The 21,514-nt window shown below is 44.0% G+C and overlaps 1 protein-coding gene across 1 annotated transcript; it reads left to right on the top strand.

Annotated features, from left to right (window-relative positions):
- PPP1CC (protein phosphatase 1 catalytic subunit gamma) lies at window positions 6,149-21,381 on the top strand. The gene is made up of 7 exons (XM_021412730.1): window positions 6,149-6,440; window positions 15,342-15,473; window positions 16,658-16,888; window positions 18,041-18,145; window positions 18,947-19,170; window positions 19,638-19,772; window positions 20,209-21,381. The coding sequence occupies exons 1-7, from the start codon at window positions 6,386-6,388 to the stop codon at window positions 20,296-20,298; spliced, it is 972 nt and encodes a 323-aa protein (XP_021268405.1). The 5' UTR covers window positions 6,149-6,385; the 3' UTR covers window positions 20,299-21,381.

Here is a 21,514-nt window from a genome sequence, read left to right as displayed (position 1 = left end):
ACCCTCACAGGGACAGTGCTGGGTCCTTAGTCAGACGGGCACTGACCTTGCTGCTGAGTGTGCCACCCGTGTGCCAAATCACAGCTGTAAAAGGAGAAAAGTTCAGCTGAAAAACACAGCTTACCTTTTAATAGAAGAATAGGGAGCTGCTACGTTCCAGCTGAAACCCTTCCAAAGAGCCAGGTGGGACTTTTTCTATACGTATCTAAACAAAACTGTACTGTTACTTTCAGGGAGAAAAAAAAAAAAAAAAAAAAAAACAAGCAGCTCTGGCATCTATTCCATGTTGAGAAAGATGTACAATCAAAGCTGCACAAAGGGCGGTCAGTCTCACCAGCATTTCTATTGCCTCCAGAAAGCCTGACGCATGGATTCCAACCCAAAGATGAACATCAGCTGCCAGGTCCCTAAGGCTCTGTGGCAACCTACATGCTACCAGGAGAAGAACAGCCAAGGTCATAGAATCCTAGAATCATTAAGGTTGGAAAAGACATTTAAGATCATCAAGTCCTACCATCAACCCATCGCCACATGCCCACGTTGTGCTGGGGAAGGGATAGTGCAGGGTGTGCGTGCATGGGTTTCAGCTGACCCCACAAGGTTTCTCCACCTCTGGAGGTTCTCCTGCATCTTCTCCGGATGCTCATGCTTCAGGCTGCGAAGACACACTTGGGGAACGTCCCATGGAGAGGTTCATATGAGAAGTGGTTCAAGAACATCCCAAAAAGCACACTGAATTCTGCAGACCCCAGGCACAATAAACCCAAAGCCCTGGAGATCATCCCCTGGAAGGATATGAATTTAACAACAAGATGCAATTATATATTTGAACCCTGAACACATCCTTGATCAACCGAAGTTGTTCTGGCTGCTGGGTGGCCACTTGCCTGTGTTATTTTTTACTGTTTTCCAATGGAAGAAACAGACTGCCCATGCCCTCAGCCCCTCCTTGCAGGGCAGGAGCTGACTGTCAGCCCTTCAGCCTCACCCCACCACAGCCCCACACTGCTCATAGGCACAGAGCTGAGCTTTCCCTGCTGTGCAAACACACAGTGTGCTCTCAATGCACACAAGGCATCTGCTTTTAAAAGGAAAAACCACACAGAGTATAAAACACAGAGGGAAAGAAGGAGAAAATTGAGCTCCTGAAGAGCGGAGACTGAAACAACAGTGGCAAATTTCCAAGGCTCCTCTTCCTCTGCAGATTAATTTTTCTGATTTGAGTCTCGCTTGCTGCCCCTTAGCCTATGTCTGTATGGAAGTATTTGCCATCCTGCCATCCTGTGAGCTGAAAGGTCTTATCCTTCCCACTGTGCTGAGGCCACAGCCCATCTCCAAAGTGTGCTGGGGCTTTGCCCGGCTCAGGGTGCACATGCCACAGAGGTCCCCAGCGTCCCTCATGTCATCCAGGGACACTCAGGACCATCAGCTACAAGGGCGCAATGTGACTGTGGCTCAGTACAGCTCAGGCTGAGGATTTCAAGTGAATGAAATCAGTCACATGCCTACTCTCTGAGCTGGATAATCACCATTAATTATCCAGGCTTGAGCTCCAGCCATGCTCTCAGGGACCTGGGAGATGCTGTGCAGGGACCCCAGCAGTTGTCCCATTGGATGTCACAGCTGAGAACTCCTCCTCCTCCCACCTGCTCCCAAGGGATGCTGGCAGCAGAGGAAGCCCTGGGAAGTCCAAGCCATGTGGACAGAGCCAAAGGGCATCCAGGGATCAAAGCTGGCTCCAGACACACTTACTTCCAAATCCTTTTGTACAGATTTTATTCCAAATTTACGTAACAGCAGCCCAGCTCCTGAAAATCTGCCAGCCTCACGCGCAGCGAGCAAGAAGGAGGAGATGAGAACAGAAACAAATAAATAAGCACACGTGGCAACTACCTCCACAGCTGACCACTTTTCAGATGCTGCACGTAAGCAGAAAATCCAGGTGCCGGACAGCAGGCAGTGGGGCTGTTCAGGATTTTCAGGACAACAAGGGGAACAAAAAGTGGAGCAGAAAAGTCTTTGCCTTCTGAATGTTTGTCACTTGTCTCAAGCATGGGGAGGCCTTGGTGCACCCGCCTGCAGGCACCTCCACCTCAGATAGCCCACATTTCAAAATCCCCATGGGATCCAGGGTACTTGTGGGGCACGGAACATCTCTCCCTTGTTCCTGCATCCCGTGCTCAGTGATGCATCTCCCACCAGGGTCTGCAGGGGCACAGTCGCCATTTGACCACGAGCAGATCGGCAGATTTCATCTTATTTTCACTTTTCTGCTCCCCTGGCAGCTCTCCTGGCCCTTCTTTCTCGCTGGTTTTAATTAGAGAAGCAGCTCATCCATGAAGCAGAGTTCTGAGGGGGTAAAACCAGAGGAAGTAAAGAACGAAGGCAGGTCCCAACCCAGCTTCTTGCAGCACTTTCTTTAAGCCTCGTGCAGCTGAAGCTACACAAACTCTCCCTCTTAGCCCCTCTGAGATGCAGTTGTCTGCCCCCACTCTGCAAGGTCTGCTCCACACCAGGAGAGCTGTGCACAGTTCCACCACCCTTCCCCTTGCACATGGTGTTCACCCCACTATGAACCATCTGAAGAAGGGCTGAAAAACCCTTTGCTGAGTGCTGCATACATTTTTCCCTTTCTCCTCCATGAATGGCTCAGCTGAGCCTTGCAGAAAGATTTCAAGCAGGTTATGAAATTCGGGCTTTGGCAGAGCATGGAGATTCCTGACCGAAGAGGGGAGACAGGGGCTGCTCCTTGCCAAAGCAGAATCAACTGATCTGCTGCGCCTGCTCTCCTCTAAAATGTAGGACAAAGCCACCATTAGCCCCATTTCTTCCCTTTTCCTAAGTCAAGGAGCAGATCTCCACCACGGTGATGCTCAACAGGGGAGGGATACACCAATCAGCAGTGTCTCCAAATGGCTCTGGTCTGGCCTTAAAAGTTGGATTCATATATGACATTTACTGAGAGGGTGGAAGCTGCTGTGTTTTCTTAATCCAAATAGCTATAGCAGGGAAAGTCTTATTGTGGTCACTGCTACATCAGAACGAAATGACTTAGGATGTTTTTCTTGGCAGTATATTTGCCAGTGTGAACCTCACAAAGCTTACCAACTGCAGATTTTTCCATGCAACAATACCTTTCAGCAGAAACCCATGAAGCAAGTCAACTTTGACCAAAAAAAAAAAAAAAAGATGTAGTTGGGGAGGAATAGCAAATCACATTTCTCTCACATCAAAATAGCCTGTCTTGAGATTCTCCAAGCAGAATCTTTTAACATTTTTCATCAAAAATGTGATTTTAACAGACTTGCAATGGACTTGCCATCATTGCCGGCAGTTTCCTTCAGTGGGATGTTTCAGATGGAAGGCAGCTGCTGAGATGCAGCTTGATGAGCTGTGAGGCAGCTCAGTGGGGACCAAGGCTCTTGTCTGACTGCTCTTGTCCAGGGATGAGGTTTCTCTGGGCTTCTGCATGTGGCTGAGTCCCTGCTGAGCAAAGCCCAGGCTGTGCAGAAAGCCCTGAGCTCCAGGGAGCTGCCTACCTGCCGTGTGCGTGTTTTTCTGCTCAAGGGTGATCCTCGCACTGCATGTTTTGTAAATAAAACATGACACTAAGAAAACAGCTGACTCTGCGTCATCACCTCCCTCTGAACAGGATGTCTACCCCTACGTCTCCAGATCAGCCTTGTGGCTTTGTCCACCTGCTCTTCTGTCTGACAAATTGCTGTTGCAACCCACAAACTCCACAATGTCTGAAATGTGGGGGTCAGCAAAATAGTTTAGCCACCAGAGGCAAAAAGAACGCGTCAAAAGTTGATCTCAACTGTAGCAGGCTGATATCTGGATGGACACAGCAGGAGTTAGGAAAACACTGAGGATCTAGTTAGGAAAAACAACGTTTGACCCTCACGTCACACCATCTTTGTTTTCTCAGTGTTGAACAGTCCGTGTTGGTCTTTGTCTGAAATGTACACAAACACACCAAGTTGCACGGACCTAGGAAATATGTAATCCGAAGCAAGGGGAAGCGTGGGCAACTCGCATTTCTTAGGATCCACCTACATACAGGAATAAAATAAGGAGCTTTTCATCATTAGCTGCATGTATATACATGTGTATGTGTGTATATATAGGGTACGTACATTTATTATACACGTAGTATATGTGTGTTCTTTAGTATTATGTGTGTGTACAGATTAATGAAATGTTCTTTATTTTGCTACTGAATGTAGGTGGGCATTACATATATAATACCTGTATTTTTATACATGGCCAGATTATGAGCAACTGTACAATAAACCAAGTGGCATGCACAAGAGATAGTGAGGACAAATCAGAGGGGAAAGATATTTTACACTGAGGTTCCCACGGAATGCTACCCAAGCTGTGATTTATTTGTGGAAATTTGGGAGAGGAGGGAGGACACAAAGATCTCAGAGCTGCGAGCAAGATAAATTGTACATCATCGTGTATTTAGCAAACTGGAACACAAATTGCAGACAAACACGCAGAGAGTGGGGATATAAAGACTGTAAGCTTCAGAATTAGGGAATGCTTCAAGACTGTGTGCAGAATTTAAGGACAAAGAGATTTTGCCAATTGTTCCTCCTCTGGAAATAAATCATTGTTGTGAGCAACACCGGAGCATAAAATAGTTTCAGGATATTTATAACACCCTGGCTGCGTCCCTTTTCTAATCAGAGAACTGCTGTGGGGCGAGGCTGGTTCTAACCAGCACAGAGAAATCAGCTTAATACGAAGCTGCAGTGGCATTTGAATGTCTCTGCCTCACCACAGAGTTTACTGCTGTTAAGTAAGGGCCCTTATTTTTTGTGTTTGCATTGCAAGAATATAAACTCAAAAAGCAGAGCCATCTCTGAGCAGGACTCCATGGAGGTGCGTTGGTTACGGAGGCGATGACGGGGCCATGACAGCTTCGCCTTCAGCTGTCACTTCCCTCCTGTCCCTCAGCTGTGCTCGGTTTGATACGAGCTGGCAGTGCTTGGGGCCATGCCTGATTTGAGTTCATCACGTCAGGCACACTCTGAGCCCAGTTTCACCTAAAGGCCAGGCCCTTGCTTTCGGAAGCCCAGTGTTGCCCCTCAATTCCTATGCACGTGTCCTGGATGGCACTGAGCTCTCCCCTTCTGCTCCATTTCCAAAGAATTAATGGGAGTGAAGGGTCTCAGCTCCCACCAAAGCACTCAGATCCTCACAGGGCAACAAGGATGAAGGCATTTCCAGCGTGGAAAACAAGGAGGGGAAGGTTTCTCAGAAAATATTTTGGGAGGCACAGAACCAATTTTGACTAGTTGAGTTAAATCCGAGAGAGTAACTTGCCTTGCAATATTAGAAAGGGTTTGAAAGAGTGCACAAGAACCGGGAGCTGTTCCCTGGGAAAGCGCAGCACAAAAATAGATGGAAACCTGCAAGTGCTGTCACGCTGAAGCAAATCTGAAGTAACTCCATTGTCTTCAGCGGGGTTACTTTGGGCTCACAGCAGTGTGATGGAGATTAGCACTGTGCCCAAGTCCGGTGTTTGAGGCAGCACTTGGGCATGGCTCTGTCTCCTTCCTCCCACTGAGGTGTGCTGAGGCTGCATGTCCTTCGTGCCATCGCCCTCACGGGCCGAACTCTGCTCCTTTGGCGGCAGTGAGCTGTGATGGCGGTTATATAACCGTGAGGAGCTGCCTCAGCGTGGGGTGTGTGCAGCAGCAGTGGGGAGGAGGGAGGGGGATCCTACGGCAGGAGTTAATAAAGCAATTAAACAACATTCAGAGATGCAACTTGAATGGCCCGCATGGTGAGTCTCCCTTGAAACACAACGCAATGCCTCACACAGGAAGGAGCCACAATGGGGCCTGCAGCCCCCAGCAGCATGGGGCTTAGGGTGAGGGTGCCAGGACCACAGGACCAGGTCTCCAGTAGTCACACGGAGCAAGCTGCCAGCAGCAGATGAGATCTGAGTGGTTTTCGCCCAGTTTGGGGGCCAGGAGGCGGCGTGCTGTGGAGAGAACGTACTCTCCTCGTGAGCACTATTTCTCCGCCCGTCGGCGGAAGGATCCTAAGAGAGTGCGGCACCGCACCTCCCCGCTCATTCCCGCCCGCCTATAAAAAGGTCCGTGCGCCGCCTCGCCCTCGTGGTATCCATCCGCCGCCCGAGCTCGCTGAGGAGACGGCGGCCATTTTGTTCCGCGCTGGGGCTGCGCTGAGAGCGGCGGCGAAGGGGGGGGCGGGGGGAAGAGCGAGAGGGAAGAAAGAGAGCGGGGAGGAGAGAGGGCACGGGGAAAGCACGACGGGCAGTCGAGAGGAGAGGAGCCGGGCCAGTCGAGCAGCCAGCGGAGGGAGGGGAGCGGCGGGGAGGGGTCCGCCCGGCCGCTGAGAGGCGATGGCGGATATAGACAAGCTGAACATCGACAGCATCATCCAACGGCTGCTGGAGGGTGAGGGGCTGCGGGGGGCCGCGGGGAGGGCGGGCGGCCGGGACGGAGCCGCGTGTGGGGCCGACATTGGGGTGGGGGGGGGGGCGAGGCGCTTTGTCCTCCGCTCGCAGAGGGCTGCGCGCCCTCCGGCCCTGCTGTGTGTGGGAGCTCGGAGCGAAAGGAGGACCCGAGGGGGTTAGGGCCAGCGCCGGGCTAGTCTGCCACGGGCACGGACCGATTCCCTGAAGGCTTCAAGGAAAAGGGTAATTATTTCGGGGATTGCGCTGCCCTGATCCAGCCTCATTTCGTGTGTCTGAGGGCAGGCGCCTCGCGCGTGAAGAGCTTCCTTGGGTTTAACGTGTTTCCGTCCGGCACGGAGTCATCTCAGGTGCTGCTGAAGCGAGCCGTGAGGAAATGTCTCGTGAGGAAATGTCTTTCAGCCGTGCCGCGGTTTTTGCTCCTGGCCGAGCGTTGCGGAGAGGGCGGGCGGAGGGACGGCCGTGCTGGTGTAGAAATCACTCGGAACCAAAAATCCGATAGGTGTATTATGGGATTACTGAGCTAGAATAAGTAAAAGCAAATAGGGCTTTCTCTCTGATCCGCTGTGGGCTGTGCCTGTTACCAATTTAAACTACCCCGGCTTAAATTATTTAAAGGCTTCCCTTCGTAAATTTAGACCAGGATTTTCCTGAAACTCTAGTAGCACAGTTTGTGGTGTCAGGTCCTGTATGTCTTACATCTGCTGACATTAGTATGTGCTCGGTTTTACTGCAGGTAATAGCTACAATTCTTACCTGATCTGCTCTAGTGTAACTAATGCGATTTTCGCAGTGCAGGTTGTTAAAAATAGGGAACAGGATAGCCTAGAATGAAATCCACTTGTTTTTGAACAATTCCTCTTGCTTTAAGTTTAAAAAGTAGCAAGATGTGCTGCGCTGATAGGCTCTTACACAGCTCGTACCCGTGTTACACGTCTGGAGATGAGGGTTGGTAAATGGGGCTTCAGAAGGTTTACTGACAAGAACTTTCAGGAGGTGGATGTGTACCTGAAGGTGCCGTTACTGGAGGTTGCATCAGCTGCCAGAACTGAAATTAAATGCTTTGACTTTATTGACATATCAGCTGGGATTTCGGGCTCTGTGAAGCCATAATGGTTTTTCAGTATTTAAAATGATTACCAGAGTTACCTGTGCTGGTGTGCGTTTTTATTGCTTATTAAATGTCTGTAGGAAACATCTTTCTCAGACAGTAATGGTTGACCTTTGTGGCAGTCATTTTTTTTACTTTGAGAAAGGGCAAAATGATACTGCATTTCAGCAGGTGCAGAACTGGACAGATGGACAAGTTGTGGATTACTGTGAGCACCATTCTCTTTGGTAGTTTAAAATTTGACTCATCCTTTCCCTGCAGTTATGAAGATACAGTTAGGTTGGTGACGAGACTGAACTTCTGTGGGGCAGATCTGCATGGTGTTAAATGGTGGGGGGAGGGGAATCAAGTCTGGGGTATGTGCAAGGTTTCTCATCCTATTTAGGTTTGGAGTAAATGAGAAATATAAGAGGCATTTCTGCCTTACCTGGCATTCTTTTCAGTGTAGTGCTGGCACAGCAGCTGGATGGTGTTAGTCACATGAGGTCTGATGTGTCTGTGTCAGAGCTGTTTCAAGCCGTAGCCCTTCAGGCAAGGTTGCCCCCAGGTTGTTACAGTCACAGTCAAGTATTTCAGTGTAGCTGTTCTTAAAGTGTATACTTAAATATCTTTATAAATTTAGATAACTGTACTAGTAAAATGCAAAGGATACGAGCAGCTAATGTGGCATTATCCCTTTTTCCTTTTTAAAGGTCGGGGAAAAAAATGTATTCTGGAGATAGCTGATGTAATATTCAAATCAGTGTGAGCAGGCAGTTGTGCCCGTGTCCTATAAGGCACCTTAGCACTGCGCCGTCAGAAGACCGAGAGCTGTGCTGGATCTAGTCTGATGGCCTAGGTAAAGCTAAGTGGTTAACTGGTGAATAATAAATTATTCTTGCTTTTGTTCTTAATGTAGGCAGTATCAATAATTTATTTGTGATAGGATTTTTACTTGCTTTCTATCATGACTTATTTTATGAAAATTGAGGTAATTACGCTGATCAAATGACATTATTATTACGTTTTTCCCTCAAGTAGTTGATACGGTTTCACCTACCGTAGGCTAGATAGCTGAAATGATTACATCAGTCTTGAAAAAAATCTGGATATATTTATATATTTAGCTTCATATTCTGAAGTAAATATTTGGTGAGTCTTTCTTGCTCCAAGCGTTTGTAGTACAGAGGTATTTGGCATTTGAAACATCACAAAAAAAACTTTTTTCAGTAACATTGTGCTCAGCCTCAGTGAGCAGGTCGATGAAAGCACTGAGCATACCAGGGACGGTTGTGTTCTGCGAGGAACATTTTCATGAGAACAGGTTGTCTAATTCTGGTGCTTTTAGTAACTTTTCTAACAACAATCTTCTCAAGAATATGGCTTTTAAAGCATACTAAATGGCAGTATCCTGCAGCGAGTATTGAAATGTTTCCTAAGCGTGCTTGATAGCGGATAAAGGCTCATATTTTTATGACTGAGAAATAATGAGGGGCAAACTTAAGAGCAAATTATTCTCCTTCCAGGAATATTGTAGGCAGTGACTTCATGGCTCTGAGTTTGCAGCTTTACGTGTCTGCTAAACCAAAGCTGCAAGTAACATGAAAAATCAGCATCATCTGCACAGTAATGGAAAGCCTCCCAGGAAGTGGTGGAGCTCCTGCTCTGCTCCAGGCAAAGGATGAGTGAAAAGAAATCCTGAGATCCCTGAGCGTGAGCGTGGCTTCCTTTCTGTGTTACGCTCGATGATGTTCTGATAACTAGAGCCCCCATCCTCGTCCTTCACCCAGCGTGTTGGCAGCTTTTCATTTGTAGTGTGAGAAGGGTCGGGGTTAAAAATGGAGCTCATGGCAACATATCTAGTAAAGGAGTTGGGAATGTCCTAGTCTTAGTGTGGTAATAATAAACAACAGGGTAAAATAACAGAATTTCAGTGTAAGAGGAACCCAAGCTGAAGGAAGTTGCTGAAAATCTTTTTTGTGCTCTAGTCTCTGCAGGAGGAATTAAGGGAAAGCAAGTAATGAATGGAGGCTGCTTTGGATAAAGTCGTGCAAGGCCAGAATGGCAGTAGCTTTTTTGATAGCTGAAATCCTGGTTAGTGAACTAAAACCAGCAAAAAGATTGTAAATCCTCAAACTTCCCTGTGTATACACCCACAGATTGCTATTCCCAGTAAAGCCTGCTGTATAGCTGTTGAGGAGATGCTCTCTTTAATTTGCTTTAAATGGTGAAAGAGGATCATCCCATTAGCAAAAATAGATAAGCCAAAGAGTATGGATAAACTTCTTCTGACAATAGAAAAACTGTTTCTTGTAAGTGCAGTTCTCTGGGTTTTGTGCCTTTCTGCTTAGATTCATCATCGACTGGGTCTGAGGGATTGCTTTCTGTTTAGCTTCTTATACTGAGGTAGGTCTGTCTGATTGTTGCAGATATTAATCTGAAATTTGGCCTGGTAGGTTGGGATGCCGTGGTAGTTTCAAACAAACAAGCAGGACTCGTTGACCTCAAACTGTGCTTTCCAGTAGCTCACGTAGCTAAGTGTTAATTGCTTTGAGCTATGTTGCAGCAACTTTTGATCGCAGAGTTAGGAGCTTTGCATTTGGAAGACAAGGGTTAGGTTCCTGTCACTGCTGTGGGTTCAGATAAGTCAGTTACATGCTGTGTTTTATCAGCTAGTCAGTGAAGGAGGGATTTGTCATCTGAGTGTTTGTGATCAGGGTGAGCACCTGTTGCTACGTAGCTCTCTAGTGTGACAGTACGTTACAAAATGGAAACGTTGCGGTCATGCAGGATCTTCAGTTTGATAATGCTGCTGTGAACTGTTGTCCTACCGAAAATGTAGACTAGAACTTTTCCTTAGAGGCTTGGGCACTGAGGAGTTGCTTTTCAGTTCCAATTTTGAAATGATCTGATCAAAGTTGGTGCTGCCTGAAGTAAACCAAAACCTTTTAAAATCAACCATCTCCAAGTTATTTATTCCCTTTGTGTCTGTGGTGCAAAACAAAACGTGAAGCTGTCATCAGGAACTGCCAAAAACAAGATAAAAACAACCTGTGGTATTTTTGGAAATGTCTCTAAGATTTCAAGCATCTTAATGTAAAATGTGGCAAAACTGAAAGACTTGTTTAATAAGCTAAAAATGAACTGAGCTGCTGATAGACTATTTTCTTTAAAACATTTCCTGTACAAGAACTCAGTTCTAGCACTTCAGTTGATGGCTTCTGGTATAGTATTACTGAAGAGAAGAGAAATGCATGGATCTGTACGTGGTTCTGAACACTGAAATCTGTTAGTTTTTAATATCTTTTCTTAAGGATCCCTCCTTTTCCTATTAACAGGTAATATATTTAATTTTTAGTGACCATTGGAAGATGCTGGCAATGGAATTCTGCATCCAGCCTGCTGTGCTGCTCACACACGTGGCTAATTGCTGTACGCTCTAGATCCCGCAGTTCCTGACCCATCTGTCCTTCAGACATGTCTAAAAGTTGTCCTCGATATCAGGTCCTGGCAGCTGCAGCTGTGGCTCGTGCTGGCCATTTGCACCAAAGGGGCAGGGATGTCCTTGGTTGTGCTCTTCTTCCTGTTCTTCCTTTCGCCCTCTGCTGGGTGGCCATCGTGCTGCCCTCGTGTCCTCATTTTAGAGTTGGGATCTGTGATCTGTTGTTGCTTTCCAGCAGCTTTTCTCCTTGTCTTGGAAAGTACAACATTAATTTTAATAGTTGGAATCTATTGAATGGCATTTTGAGCAGGCTGTGAGGAGCCTGTGTAACCCTCAGAAATAAAATCTGGAATAGCAAACGCTGAAGGGATGAGAACATTTAGGTGTCAGTGCTGCAAAGCTATGGCTTGGCATCTGCTTAATGTATTGGAAAAATGAAAAGCTCTAGGATGTCAGTACCTTGTGAGGGCTTAAGCTTCTGTTCGGACAACAGATGTATTGCTCTCCTTTAAAAGTTTCCTGCGTTGGTTTTGCAGTACGTAGCTGTAGAAGCTGGAGTATTTTCTAGCTCAGTCACTGTGACTTGGAAGAGTACATCTGCAGAAGAGAGCATCCAGGCCTCAGGAGTGATCTTTTCTGTAGGTTTTTCCAGCCAAGGGAGAATTTGTTTTTCCAAAACTCCTTACGCTCATACATTGGAGATGATTTTGCTTGTTAGAAAACTGCCCAGGCTGAACATTAAATTCAAGCTCTCAAAATGAATTTTAAGAGCAAGAATGTCTCTGCCTAAAGGAGGAAGGAAATATATTACTGTCTGGAAATAGTGCAGCAGTGTGTTGAGACAAGGTATAAATAAAATATTATTTGAAATGGCCTGGCTTTTTCCCTCAACTGATTAATCTTTAGCTTGTTTCGCTGTCAGTTCCAGACTGTCATTTCAGAGAGGTTATTTTTTATGCATTGAAAGAACAAATGTGTGAGTACAGTACTGTCAGCTGCTCTTTTGACTTTGACCAAGCTGCCAATTAGTAGTGTACTGTCTGATCTCTACAAGCTGCCTGGTTTTGGTCCAAGTCAGAGAAGAGAAACTTTGAATACCGCATTTTTATAGGATATTATTTTTGCCCTTCTTACTGGGGCTAAGTTATTTAAGATTCAGTCAGAGAAGCCTTTTAAGAATTCAGACAGAGTGAATATCCTGCATTTTCTTGCCAGCTCTTTCATCGTGGTTGAGAAAATCCTTGCACTAAAAATATAGATTTCTCAAACCAACATGCATCTTTGATTGTTCTGCAGCCAAGAATATTTTGTACAACTTCTTTGTATATAGGTCACTTTTAGAAGGAATTGAGCATGCTCCTTTCTCCTGTGCTGATTCTATGCTGGGTAATGGTCAAGCTGTCATTGGCAGGCAGCATGATACAGAACTGAATCAAATCTCCCTGGTTTTCTTCTGTCCTTTTGAGATCTGTGCTAGTGAGTTTGCATAAACTGCAACAAAGCATCTCTTAATCACACCTAGGTCTCCTACATCCAAATGACTAAAACTGCCCAGAGATTTTACTGGTCCAATGAAAATGAATCAGAAACCTTGGAAACTTGAATCTGAAACAGTCAGTTTTCAGATTTCCATTTAGTCTTCAACAAAAATGAACGCATATGCTTTATTCATGAGCTTTAGTGACTCAGTGTGTTGCTTACATTCTGTGTGCTTTTTTCTATTCTCCTTAATTTATGTGTGTAGGATACAGCTTTTGATTTTATGTATTCTTTTTTAGCAATTTCTAGCAAGACCAAGTAATAAACAGTTGAATTTTTGCCTGTATCTCATCTCTAAAAACAAAGATGAATTGTGCTATAGAGGAAGAATGGGGGAATTAGCATTTACAGTTTAACCAGCGAATCACTTTTTTCTGTAAATTTCTGTTCATTATTGCTTCTGGATATTGGGCATTTTGTGAAACTTGTTCATTGCTCAGGCGTGTTAGGAAAATTAGTGTACGGATGGAGAAATGGCTGCATGGATGGCAAGCCTCATGCGTGATAAACTGCTGTGACAGAGATTTAACTTGCATTTGTATGCTTCATTACTTCTAATATTTTAATGGAATACTTGAAGTTTAGTGGTCATTTCAGTGTCACCATGTGAGTAAACACCAGAGGTGAGCAGTAACACGTAGGCAGTGGGTAACAGAAGAGCATGTAGTGCTTGAAGGATGGCATTATTAAAGCTGTGACTTCTGACCTGCACTTCACCTAGTGTCACTATCGCTACACATTGTAATCTGGACTAAAGCTTGATTCTGAAGCTTCTTTGAGGAAAGGCTGTGTGTTTTGTGGTGTTGTCAGTGATTCTGTAGGGCAGACAGTGTCAGCATGGCTAGGGTCTCTGACAGGAGTTGGTATGCGAGGTAGGACTGTTTGGGTGGTAACACCAAGAGCTAGCAGAGGGTGGGTCCAGTGACAGCTGTTTGACTGAATGGATATAACACAGTGACTGTTTTATCTGTGTTCCAGAGAATGCATACTGACTGAACAATGTCTTCTACTCTTGGTCAGAAACATGCACAAAAGTTGAAAACTTAAGCACTAATAAGAGACTGTAATCCCTCTGGAAAACAATTCTTATTCTTGCTCTTCCTAAAGCATTTCACCCTCTTCCCCCCTAAGCCTTCTCCTGACTGGAATTATCTCTTCTTGGTTTCATAAACTGAAGGGTCTGCAATGACAGTAACAACGTGATCCGCTTACTCCATTCACTCTTAACCTAACCCTGACAAATGCTGTTGCATGCAGTGTAGGTATGCCTAAAGAATTGATATAGATACTTCCTTTGTATTCCTGGGCAGCAGAAAATGGTGTCTGACTGAGGGACGGGTCGGAAAAACAGAGGGAAAACTCTTCTGGTAGCTGCAGGAACTTTTTCAGGCCGAGCTGGTGTCCTTGTTCGGTGTCCAAGCGTTGACAGGTGATAAAGGGAAGCAAACACTGTGAGGTGTGGCAGTGGAGGAGGTGGACAGAGTGAAGGATTGAAAAAGCAGCCTGAGCTGGGAGATGAATCTCGTACCAGGTTGACTTTCACTGTGTTTAAAGGGACTGGTAAGCAGAGAGACAATGGAGAAAACACAGCAAATGCAGTGCTTGCTTTAGTACAGGTGGGTTTGTCTGGGCTCCAAGTGAATAATGAAACAGCTCGGCTTAAATGGCTGAAGAACTAGAATCTCCCTTTCTGAAATACAGGAGGCATTTCCCTCTCAAACCTTGGTAGGTTTGAGACAGTCAGTCTCTCTCTGTAGTAGAGAACTCTTCAAAGCAGCAGTGATGCTAATATAGCTCCCTCTCAGCTTTGTTGTAGAATTCATCAGTTTGGTGGCTTCAATTTTAATGCGTTTAAGAAATTTCTCTGGTCCTAGGCCCTTTCTTCAGCTCCCCTCTTTTTCTCATGTCATTCCTCCTCCAGCTTGGCACAACTGAGAAGTGGGAAAGCCTGAGGATGGGATTTACAGGAACCTTCTAAAATAAATGTATTCACAGTCCTGATCCATATGGAGTAGAAATTTTGTTTGAAGGGTTCCCACCTCTCCTTCCAGTTGTCAAATGTTTAATGTGTTCAGCTGTTCCTGTGGCTCTGGTGCTGCTGAGGGACTGGAGCGTCCAGGTTAGGTGAAATAAGAGTAGTAAAAAGGTAAAATATTGTCTTCAAATATTGATGACTGTTTAGCATGGTCTCTAACTTTGAGGCAGTTCTTAGGAACACGATTATTTGTCTGACTGTTCCATTTAGATTGTAAAACAGTCATTAAGGGTGTGCCAGGTCATTAGATTTTGACAGATCTTTTTTTGTGGAGACATTTTCTGAAGATAATCTTCTGATTTACAAGTAGAATTAAACTGTGTTTCATAAACCTTGTGTGCCTTGGGTACTTTGTTCACCTGAGGAAAGGGGTTTGGTTGTTTTTTCTTTTTTTTTAAATGAATTCTGAGGCTCAAACTGTTTACTTTTCAGCTTTATCTGTGTCCTGACTGCTTTAACCTGTCAGTAGTTAGCTTAACCTCTGGCTGGTGGTGGTGATGACAGGCATCTTCATGTGTCTGACATTCCCGTATGCATTTATACTGGCTTACTTTAGACTTATTTTAAGAGTTCAGAGTAGTTTGAATGAGACTGCAAGCAGCTGAGTTTAGCAGCCAAGCATAAGTACAGAATGCTTGTGAAATACTACTGAAGTATTCAATTGTAAGAGAAGAATTGTTGCGTTCTCGTTCGGTGTTAGTGGCATTCAGTCAGACTCTTAAAATAACACTGGGAATACTATTGACTTGGGTAACCGACTTCTGATTCCTTCCAACAGTGAGAGGATCAAAACCAGGTAAAAATGTCCAACTTCAAGAGAATGAAATCAGAGGACTGTGCTTGAAATCCAGAGAAATCTTTCTCAGCCAGCCTATTCTGCTAGAACTTGAAGCTCCACTGAAAATATGTGGTAAGTGCTGTGATTTGATGCGTGGTTGGGAGTGGGGGGCATTTAGATGGATATCCTCTTTTAAGGAGGACGAATGCCAGATGCTGCTTTCACTTACAAAACCAATGAATGATTGTAGCAGAAGGGAGAATAAGCCTGTCCTGAATGCTTCAAGAGGAGCAATGGGAAGGAGGTAAATGTAACTGGTCCAGTTTGATCAAGTCTCTTGGGAACGGGATTCAGAAGAAGTTTTGGAAAGGAATTTTTCTATCAGTTAATGCTCAGTACAGTCATCACTGAACAAGGAGAAAAAAGGAGATGCAGTAGTTGACTGAAGCTGCTGGTCAGAGCTGAACCATGGTTGGATGCAATTTAAAAATCTTTCTGGAAACTTAAATTTCTGTATAACCTCTAGTTTCTGGTTTGGTTTCACCATATTTATGCATGGTGATATTGCTCATTCTTTACATGTGCACATGTCTAGTTATGCTGAAGGAATGAAGCATGTCAAAATAAAATCCTCTATACATGCATATTAGTAAAGCTTCCAGGAAGCAGTATTTTATCCTGCTCCAGCACTGCGGATTTACTTCTGAAGTAGCTTGTTCAATATTTATAACATGTGGTAGTCTTAAAAACATGATTTATTGTTCTGCTTGCCAGAAACAAAACCATGATTTAAACCACAGGCAGAAATACCAATTTCTTCCGATACGACTTCACTGCTAGAATGTGAATTACTGGGTGTTGCAAGAAAATACTGGAGATGGTATAGAGGAAAGGAAATCCCCCAAGCAGTTTTTCCATCAGTGTCACTACTGAAGTGTGGCTGTATCAAGAATGAAGTAAAGGTTCCTAATCTTGCAGCCAGTAGTCAAGTAAAGGATTTAACTGGATGCCAGATTGTTGTTTGAGTATGCAGAATTGATTTATTGGAATCCTGGATTTGTTTTACGAGTATGTGAATGTTTTTAAGTAGATACATACTTAAGTCATAATGCATACTTAGTCATTCTCTTATGTAGATACCAACTTTCTGAGTGTGATAGCATTAGAACAAACTGTGTAATCTTCAGGAATGCTGCAGACAATATCTGTCTGCAGGCTTTTTCTGTTCCTGATGCTTCATTTACTTGCTGCTTCTCTAGAAAAAAAAATTGAAAAATATCACAGAGTCGGGTGCCATTTCTGAATGCTTTTTACAGGTGACATCCATGGACAGTACTATGACTTGCTTCGGCTCTTTGAATATGGAGGCTTTCCACCAGAAAGCAACTACCTATTCCTTGGTGACTATGTCGACAGAGGAAAGCAGTCTTTAGAAACAATTTGTCTTCTATTGGCCTACAAAATTAAATATCCAGAGAATTTTTTCCTCCTCAGAGGGAACCATGAATGTGCCAGCATTAATAGAATTTATGGATTCTATGATGAATGTAAGTAATATGCACAGATGTGAGGATCTTTGGCTTGGGAAAACAGGGTAGGAAGTGCTTGCTGTCTTCTAGACCTCCAGTATTAAATGGCTTTCCTAACTTCAGTTAGCTCTGCATGCTTCAGCTGGCCCTGTGGCCTGTATTAGCAAAGGAAGTGGTTTTGCATTCATCTTTAATATCAGCTGGTCCTCACCTTACAGAGCAGCAAGCAAAGAGGTATTGTATTTATTGGCCACTTAAGCAACTGCATTTGTGAAGCTCTTACGGTTGTCTGGTTGGAAATTAGGGAATTTTACTTTGCTTTACAGTTTTCAGTTACTTTCATCTACCTTACAATGTGTTCTTGTACTGTAACTGGGGTAAGGGGCTGCTCTGTGTCGTTACTATGTTACAGTGCTTGCAGTGTAATTCCTGGGAAGTCCTGTACCGTAGTAGATGTGACCTAATCTAATGTAGAGGAGGTAATGCTGGTTGGGTACTGAAGCATTCTCACAACTTCTGCTGGGGACGTACTTGGCTTGTAGCTTACAAGGTGTTCTGTCCAGCTCCTGCTCTTCTTTTTCAACAAGGAAGCAGAGTTGTGTGGTATTTGAGTTGACTCCTCAGAGATTAATCACAAGTTTAGTCACATGGCACAAATATGTGCAGGGTTCATATCTGTTGGGAGAGTTGCTTGGAAAGTAAAATGGCAACAGCTTCATTTTTTTTCAGTTTTATTTCTTTGCCCAGAGAGACTTGGTGGTAAAGTACTAGTAGAAATTGAAGGGAAAACTGCTTTTGAGGAAATGCTGTCTATCCCTGAAGAAAACAGCAAATGGCTTTTTTTTTTTTTAATGGATCAAATTCTCCAAGGGATATTTTTCCAAAGCAAAGTTGAGGCAGGAGTCTGGCTGCCAGCAGTAGAATGTTCTCTTGAATGGATGTGTACAGTCCTCAGAGCCATTTCAAAGCTGTGTCTCTCTGCCACGCAGAAAGAGACCTTGCAGCTTTCTTAGCCTTGTGCCTGTGGGTGCCAGAGAAGATAAATAATTGTGTATGGGCTTTATTGCTGACTTTTTTGCAAGTGTGTGTTAAAGGCAGCCATATTAGGTTATCTGTAGTTGTGTTGGAGAAGTACATTGACTGTTCTTTTTTTCCCCCTATCTTTTCTAGGTAAGAGAAGATACAATATTAAGCTGTGGAAAACCTTCACAGACTGTTTTAACTGTTTACCAATTGCAGCAATTGTGGATGAGAAGATATTCTGCTGTCATGGAGGTAAGTTCTTTAGTTAATATTTTTTAAAAATGTAGCAACACGGTACAAATATTGGCAATTTCATATTTGTGTTGTATGCTTCTCCATTGCTCGAGTAGTGGTAGTTCTGTGAATTGCTGAGCTGTGTGACATCAGACACCATGGTCTGCCTTCCTTACTTTCAGTCAGGGAACATCTCTACTGCTGTCTCCTTTTGAATAAAGAGTCTTTTTTTTTTTTTTTTTTTTACTTGCATGACAAGAAGTTGTGTAAACATTCTGAAAACAGTGTTTTAGGGCTTCATTCACAGATTGGCCCTGTTATGCTATGTGATGCTCATTTAGTACTTTGAAAAGCTGCACGAAGCATTTAAGCTGCAATATGTATATTATTAATCACTTGCAAGTAATAACAGTTGCTTGAGAGGAATATCAGTACAAAATGGTATGAGTTCTGACACTGTATTCCGTGTTACTAGGCCTGATCTTTAAAATAAACAAGCCTTGTGACTTCTAGTATTAATACCTCTTAATAGCTCTTTTAACAGACACTTGCAAATTATTAAGTGCAATTGTTGTAATCTTTTAAATGTGGAAATGGCTTTGCTTATCTTCCTCCCAGTATATCTTAAAGTGTCTTCTGTTATTAAAGCTTTAAAATAAATGCTGGATTGAAATGTCAGTTAACATTGCCATTGGACCACACAGAATGTCAATGGTGGATCAGTTTGTGTAAGATCTTTTTTTCATCTTGAGCGGATTCCTCAATCTTACAGTGTAAAGTTGGAGTAAAATACAAGCTGTGTGTCTTAACTCCACCCAGGTTTGTCACCAGACCTTCAGTCAATGGAGCAGATAAGACGAATTATGCGCCCCACTGACGTACCCGACCAAGGGCTTCTTTGTGATCTCCTGTGGTCTGACCCTGACAAAGATGTCTTAGGATGGGGTGAAAATGACAGAGGAGTGTCCTTTACTTTTGGTGCTGAAGTGGTTGCTAAGTTTCTCCATAAACATGATTTGGATCTCATATGTAGAGCTCATCAGGTATTTTAATTTTGTGCATTAAACCATAGATAATGGAAATGGAAAGGGACCTGAGCTGGTCATCTCCATGCGCGTATACTCAGCGTGGAACAAAACAATGTCAGACCCAGACACACAGGATCTTACCCAGCTGACTTTTAAATATCAGCGAGGATAGAGATTCCAGCTTCTCAGAGCAACTTGTTCACTGTTTAAAAACTCTTGTAATTAATGCTTAATACATTTATAGTGTGGGTCTGATATTTGAACAAGATTGCTTTGAATGTAGCAGAATTCTGGTGGCTTTTATTGCTGATGGACCTTGTTGTTGAACTGGATCTTGTGATGTCTTTCCTGTTCTGGGGTAAAACTCTTGGACTAGTGCTCCTTAGCTGTAACTGTTTCTTCAGCTGCTGACTCTGCTGAAGCTGCATTGTACTTTGTCTGGAAGAAATTGCCTGGTGTAATTTCTGCTGTTCTCTCCAAAGGTTGTTGAAGATGGATATGAGTTCTTTGCAAAAAGACAATTGGTGACTCTCTTTTCTGCCCCAAATTACTGTGGAGAATTTGATAATGCAGGTGCCATGATGAGTGTGGATGAAACCTTAATGTGTTCTTTTCAGGTACCGTATCTGAAAACTTCACCTCCTAGTTATTGCAGTCACACTTTAAATTTCCTCTCTTCCATTTATACTGCACTGTTACAAAACCGTAATGCTTGCTTCAAGCAGATCTCACAGATATCAAGTGTAGACAGAGCTGTGTTGGCCCTTGTGTCTTTAAAAATGTGATAAGCCCTTAGCGGTGTGAGCAGATGAGCTGTTTGACCCTGGGATTAAATCAGTGGAGCAAAGCTGTCGGCTGTCTTCCTGCTTCCATGGGCATGGGCTCTCTGGGCAGCCACTCTAAGCCCCGCCAGCGCTCAGATCAGAAAACCCATTTATTTCAGGGGTTTATGAGGTGTCCAGATGATCTGCATAGCACCTTATTCTAGCCAATGGATTGTTGGGGTGTCAGACAGCCAGAATTCGTGCTTGATGACTGAATTGTCTTTTCCAGATTTTGAAACCTGCAGAGAAGAAGAAGCCCAATGCTAGCAGACCTGTAACACCTCCCAGGAGTATGATCACAAAGCAAGCGAAGAAATAGTCAATGTGGCACTGCCTTGTTGGGACTTGTATTATAATATATAACCTTCATTTTTAAACTGTAACGTGTACTGTTCAGCTTGCTCAAAATAGAACGTGTTTGTGGTTTCCCTTTTGATTTGATGAATGGCATTTGCTGGTTGTAACAGCAAATGAAGGACTTTTCTCCCTTCTAGGAAAAGAGTTTTAAACTTTCCTTTTGTTGGTGTTACGGCTGTACACTCCGCAGCATTTATCCTGTCATTATGGGTAATTGTACAACTGACTTTCTCAATCTGTACAATGAGTAGTGTAAATGCTTGTTTTCTTCTTTAGGATCTAAAGAGGGCACTAGTGTGCTGTGAGAGTAGAAGTTTGTTACTGTTGGAGATGACATACTGTTTATACAAACCACTGTGAACTTTTTTTACGTTAAAATTTGTTTTAAAGGGATTGCTTTCCTTTTTATGTCTTGTCCTGTACACATCGGTTTTATCGCTGTCAACATTAGAAATAACCTTCAACCTCCCCAGCATCACTGGTATGATGTATATTTAATGAAAACCCACTCTCTCTCTGTATTCAGTGACAACTAAAGCCATTCTTTTACGTGTTCGTGTCTTTCCTGAAGCCAAAGTTTGCATAGAAAACTGTATGGACGCGACCCACGGCGCTGAGCTGGCAGGGCTTTCCATTCATGCCTTCCTCTTGGAGAGAAAAGGAAGTCTTGAAATAGCGGATAGCAATGCTGTGCTGTTCTGTTCATGGTAAGATTAGACACTTCTGTACAGCTCCCCCATGTTCTATCAAACACTGCTTACAGTGGCATCGGGCCTGGGGCAGCCAGTGTCAGAAAGCTGGAAGTTATGGAAATGATTCCTCATCTGCCTGAATGGTTTTGTGCATTTTGGCCTAAAGACTTCGTCCTACCACGACGCCCGGGAGATAGCTTGCTGAGCCCAGCAGGGGCATTGATCCTGATCACCGGTTTGTACGGATACCTCACGGTATCTTGTTTTTTAAAAACTGAGAATCTTTTTTGAACAGATGACAGTGTACAATACCATGTAGTGAAAATCACTTATTAAATGAAGAAATTGTTAAATCTTCTGGGTGTCAGTTTATCACAGCGTATACACTACTGCTATCAGAGGACGTGACTTAGAGAAATAAATGGTTCTGGAAACCCACGCACTGCTGGTTTGGATTTGTCTGAGCTGCACACGCTAGAGGTGTGC

This window comes from Numida meleagris, chromosome 14 (genome assembly GCF_002078875.1).
Source record: "Numida meleagris isolate 19003 breed g44 Domestic line chromosome 14, NumMel1.0, whole genome shotgun sequence".
Classification (NCBI taxonomy): domain Eukaryota; kingdom Metazoa; phylum Chordata; class Aves; order Galliformes; family Numididae; genus Numida; species Numida meleagris.
Note: the sequence above shows the minus strand (reverse complement) of the source record. Positions and strands in the feature narration are given on the sequence as shown.

What these genes read in the sequence shown, in the direction of transcription:
- PPP1CC (XM_021412730.1), top strand. Translation starts at nt 6,386, where the DNA reads ATGGCGGATATAGACAAGCTGAACATCGACAGCATCATCCAACGGCTG. An exon ending in AGCTCCACTGAAAATATGTG is followed by an intron (nt 15,474 to 16,657) that starts GTAAGTGCTGTG and finishes TGCTTTTTACAG; the next exon opens with GTGACATCCATGGACAGTAC. An exon ending in TTATGGATTCTATGATGAAT is followed by an intron (nt 16,889 to 18,040) that starts GTAAGTAATATG and finishes TATCTTTTCTAG; the next exon opens with GTAAGAGAAGATACAATATT.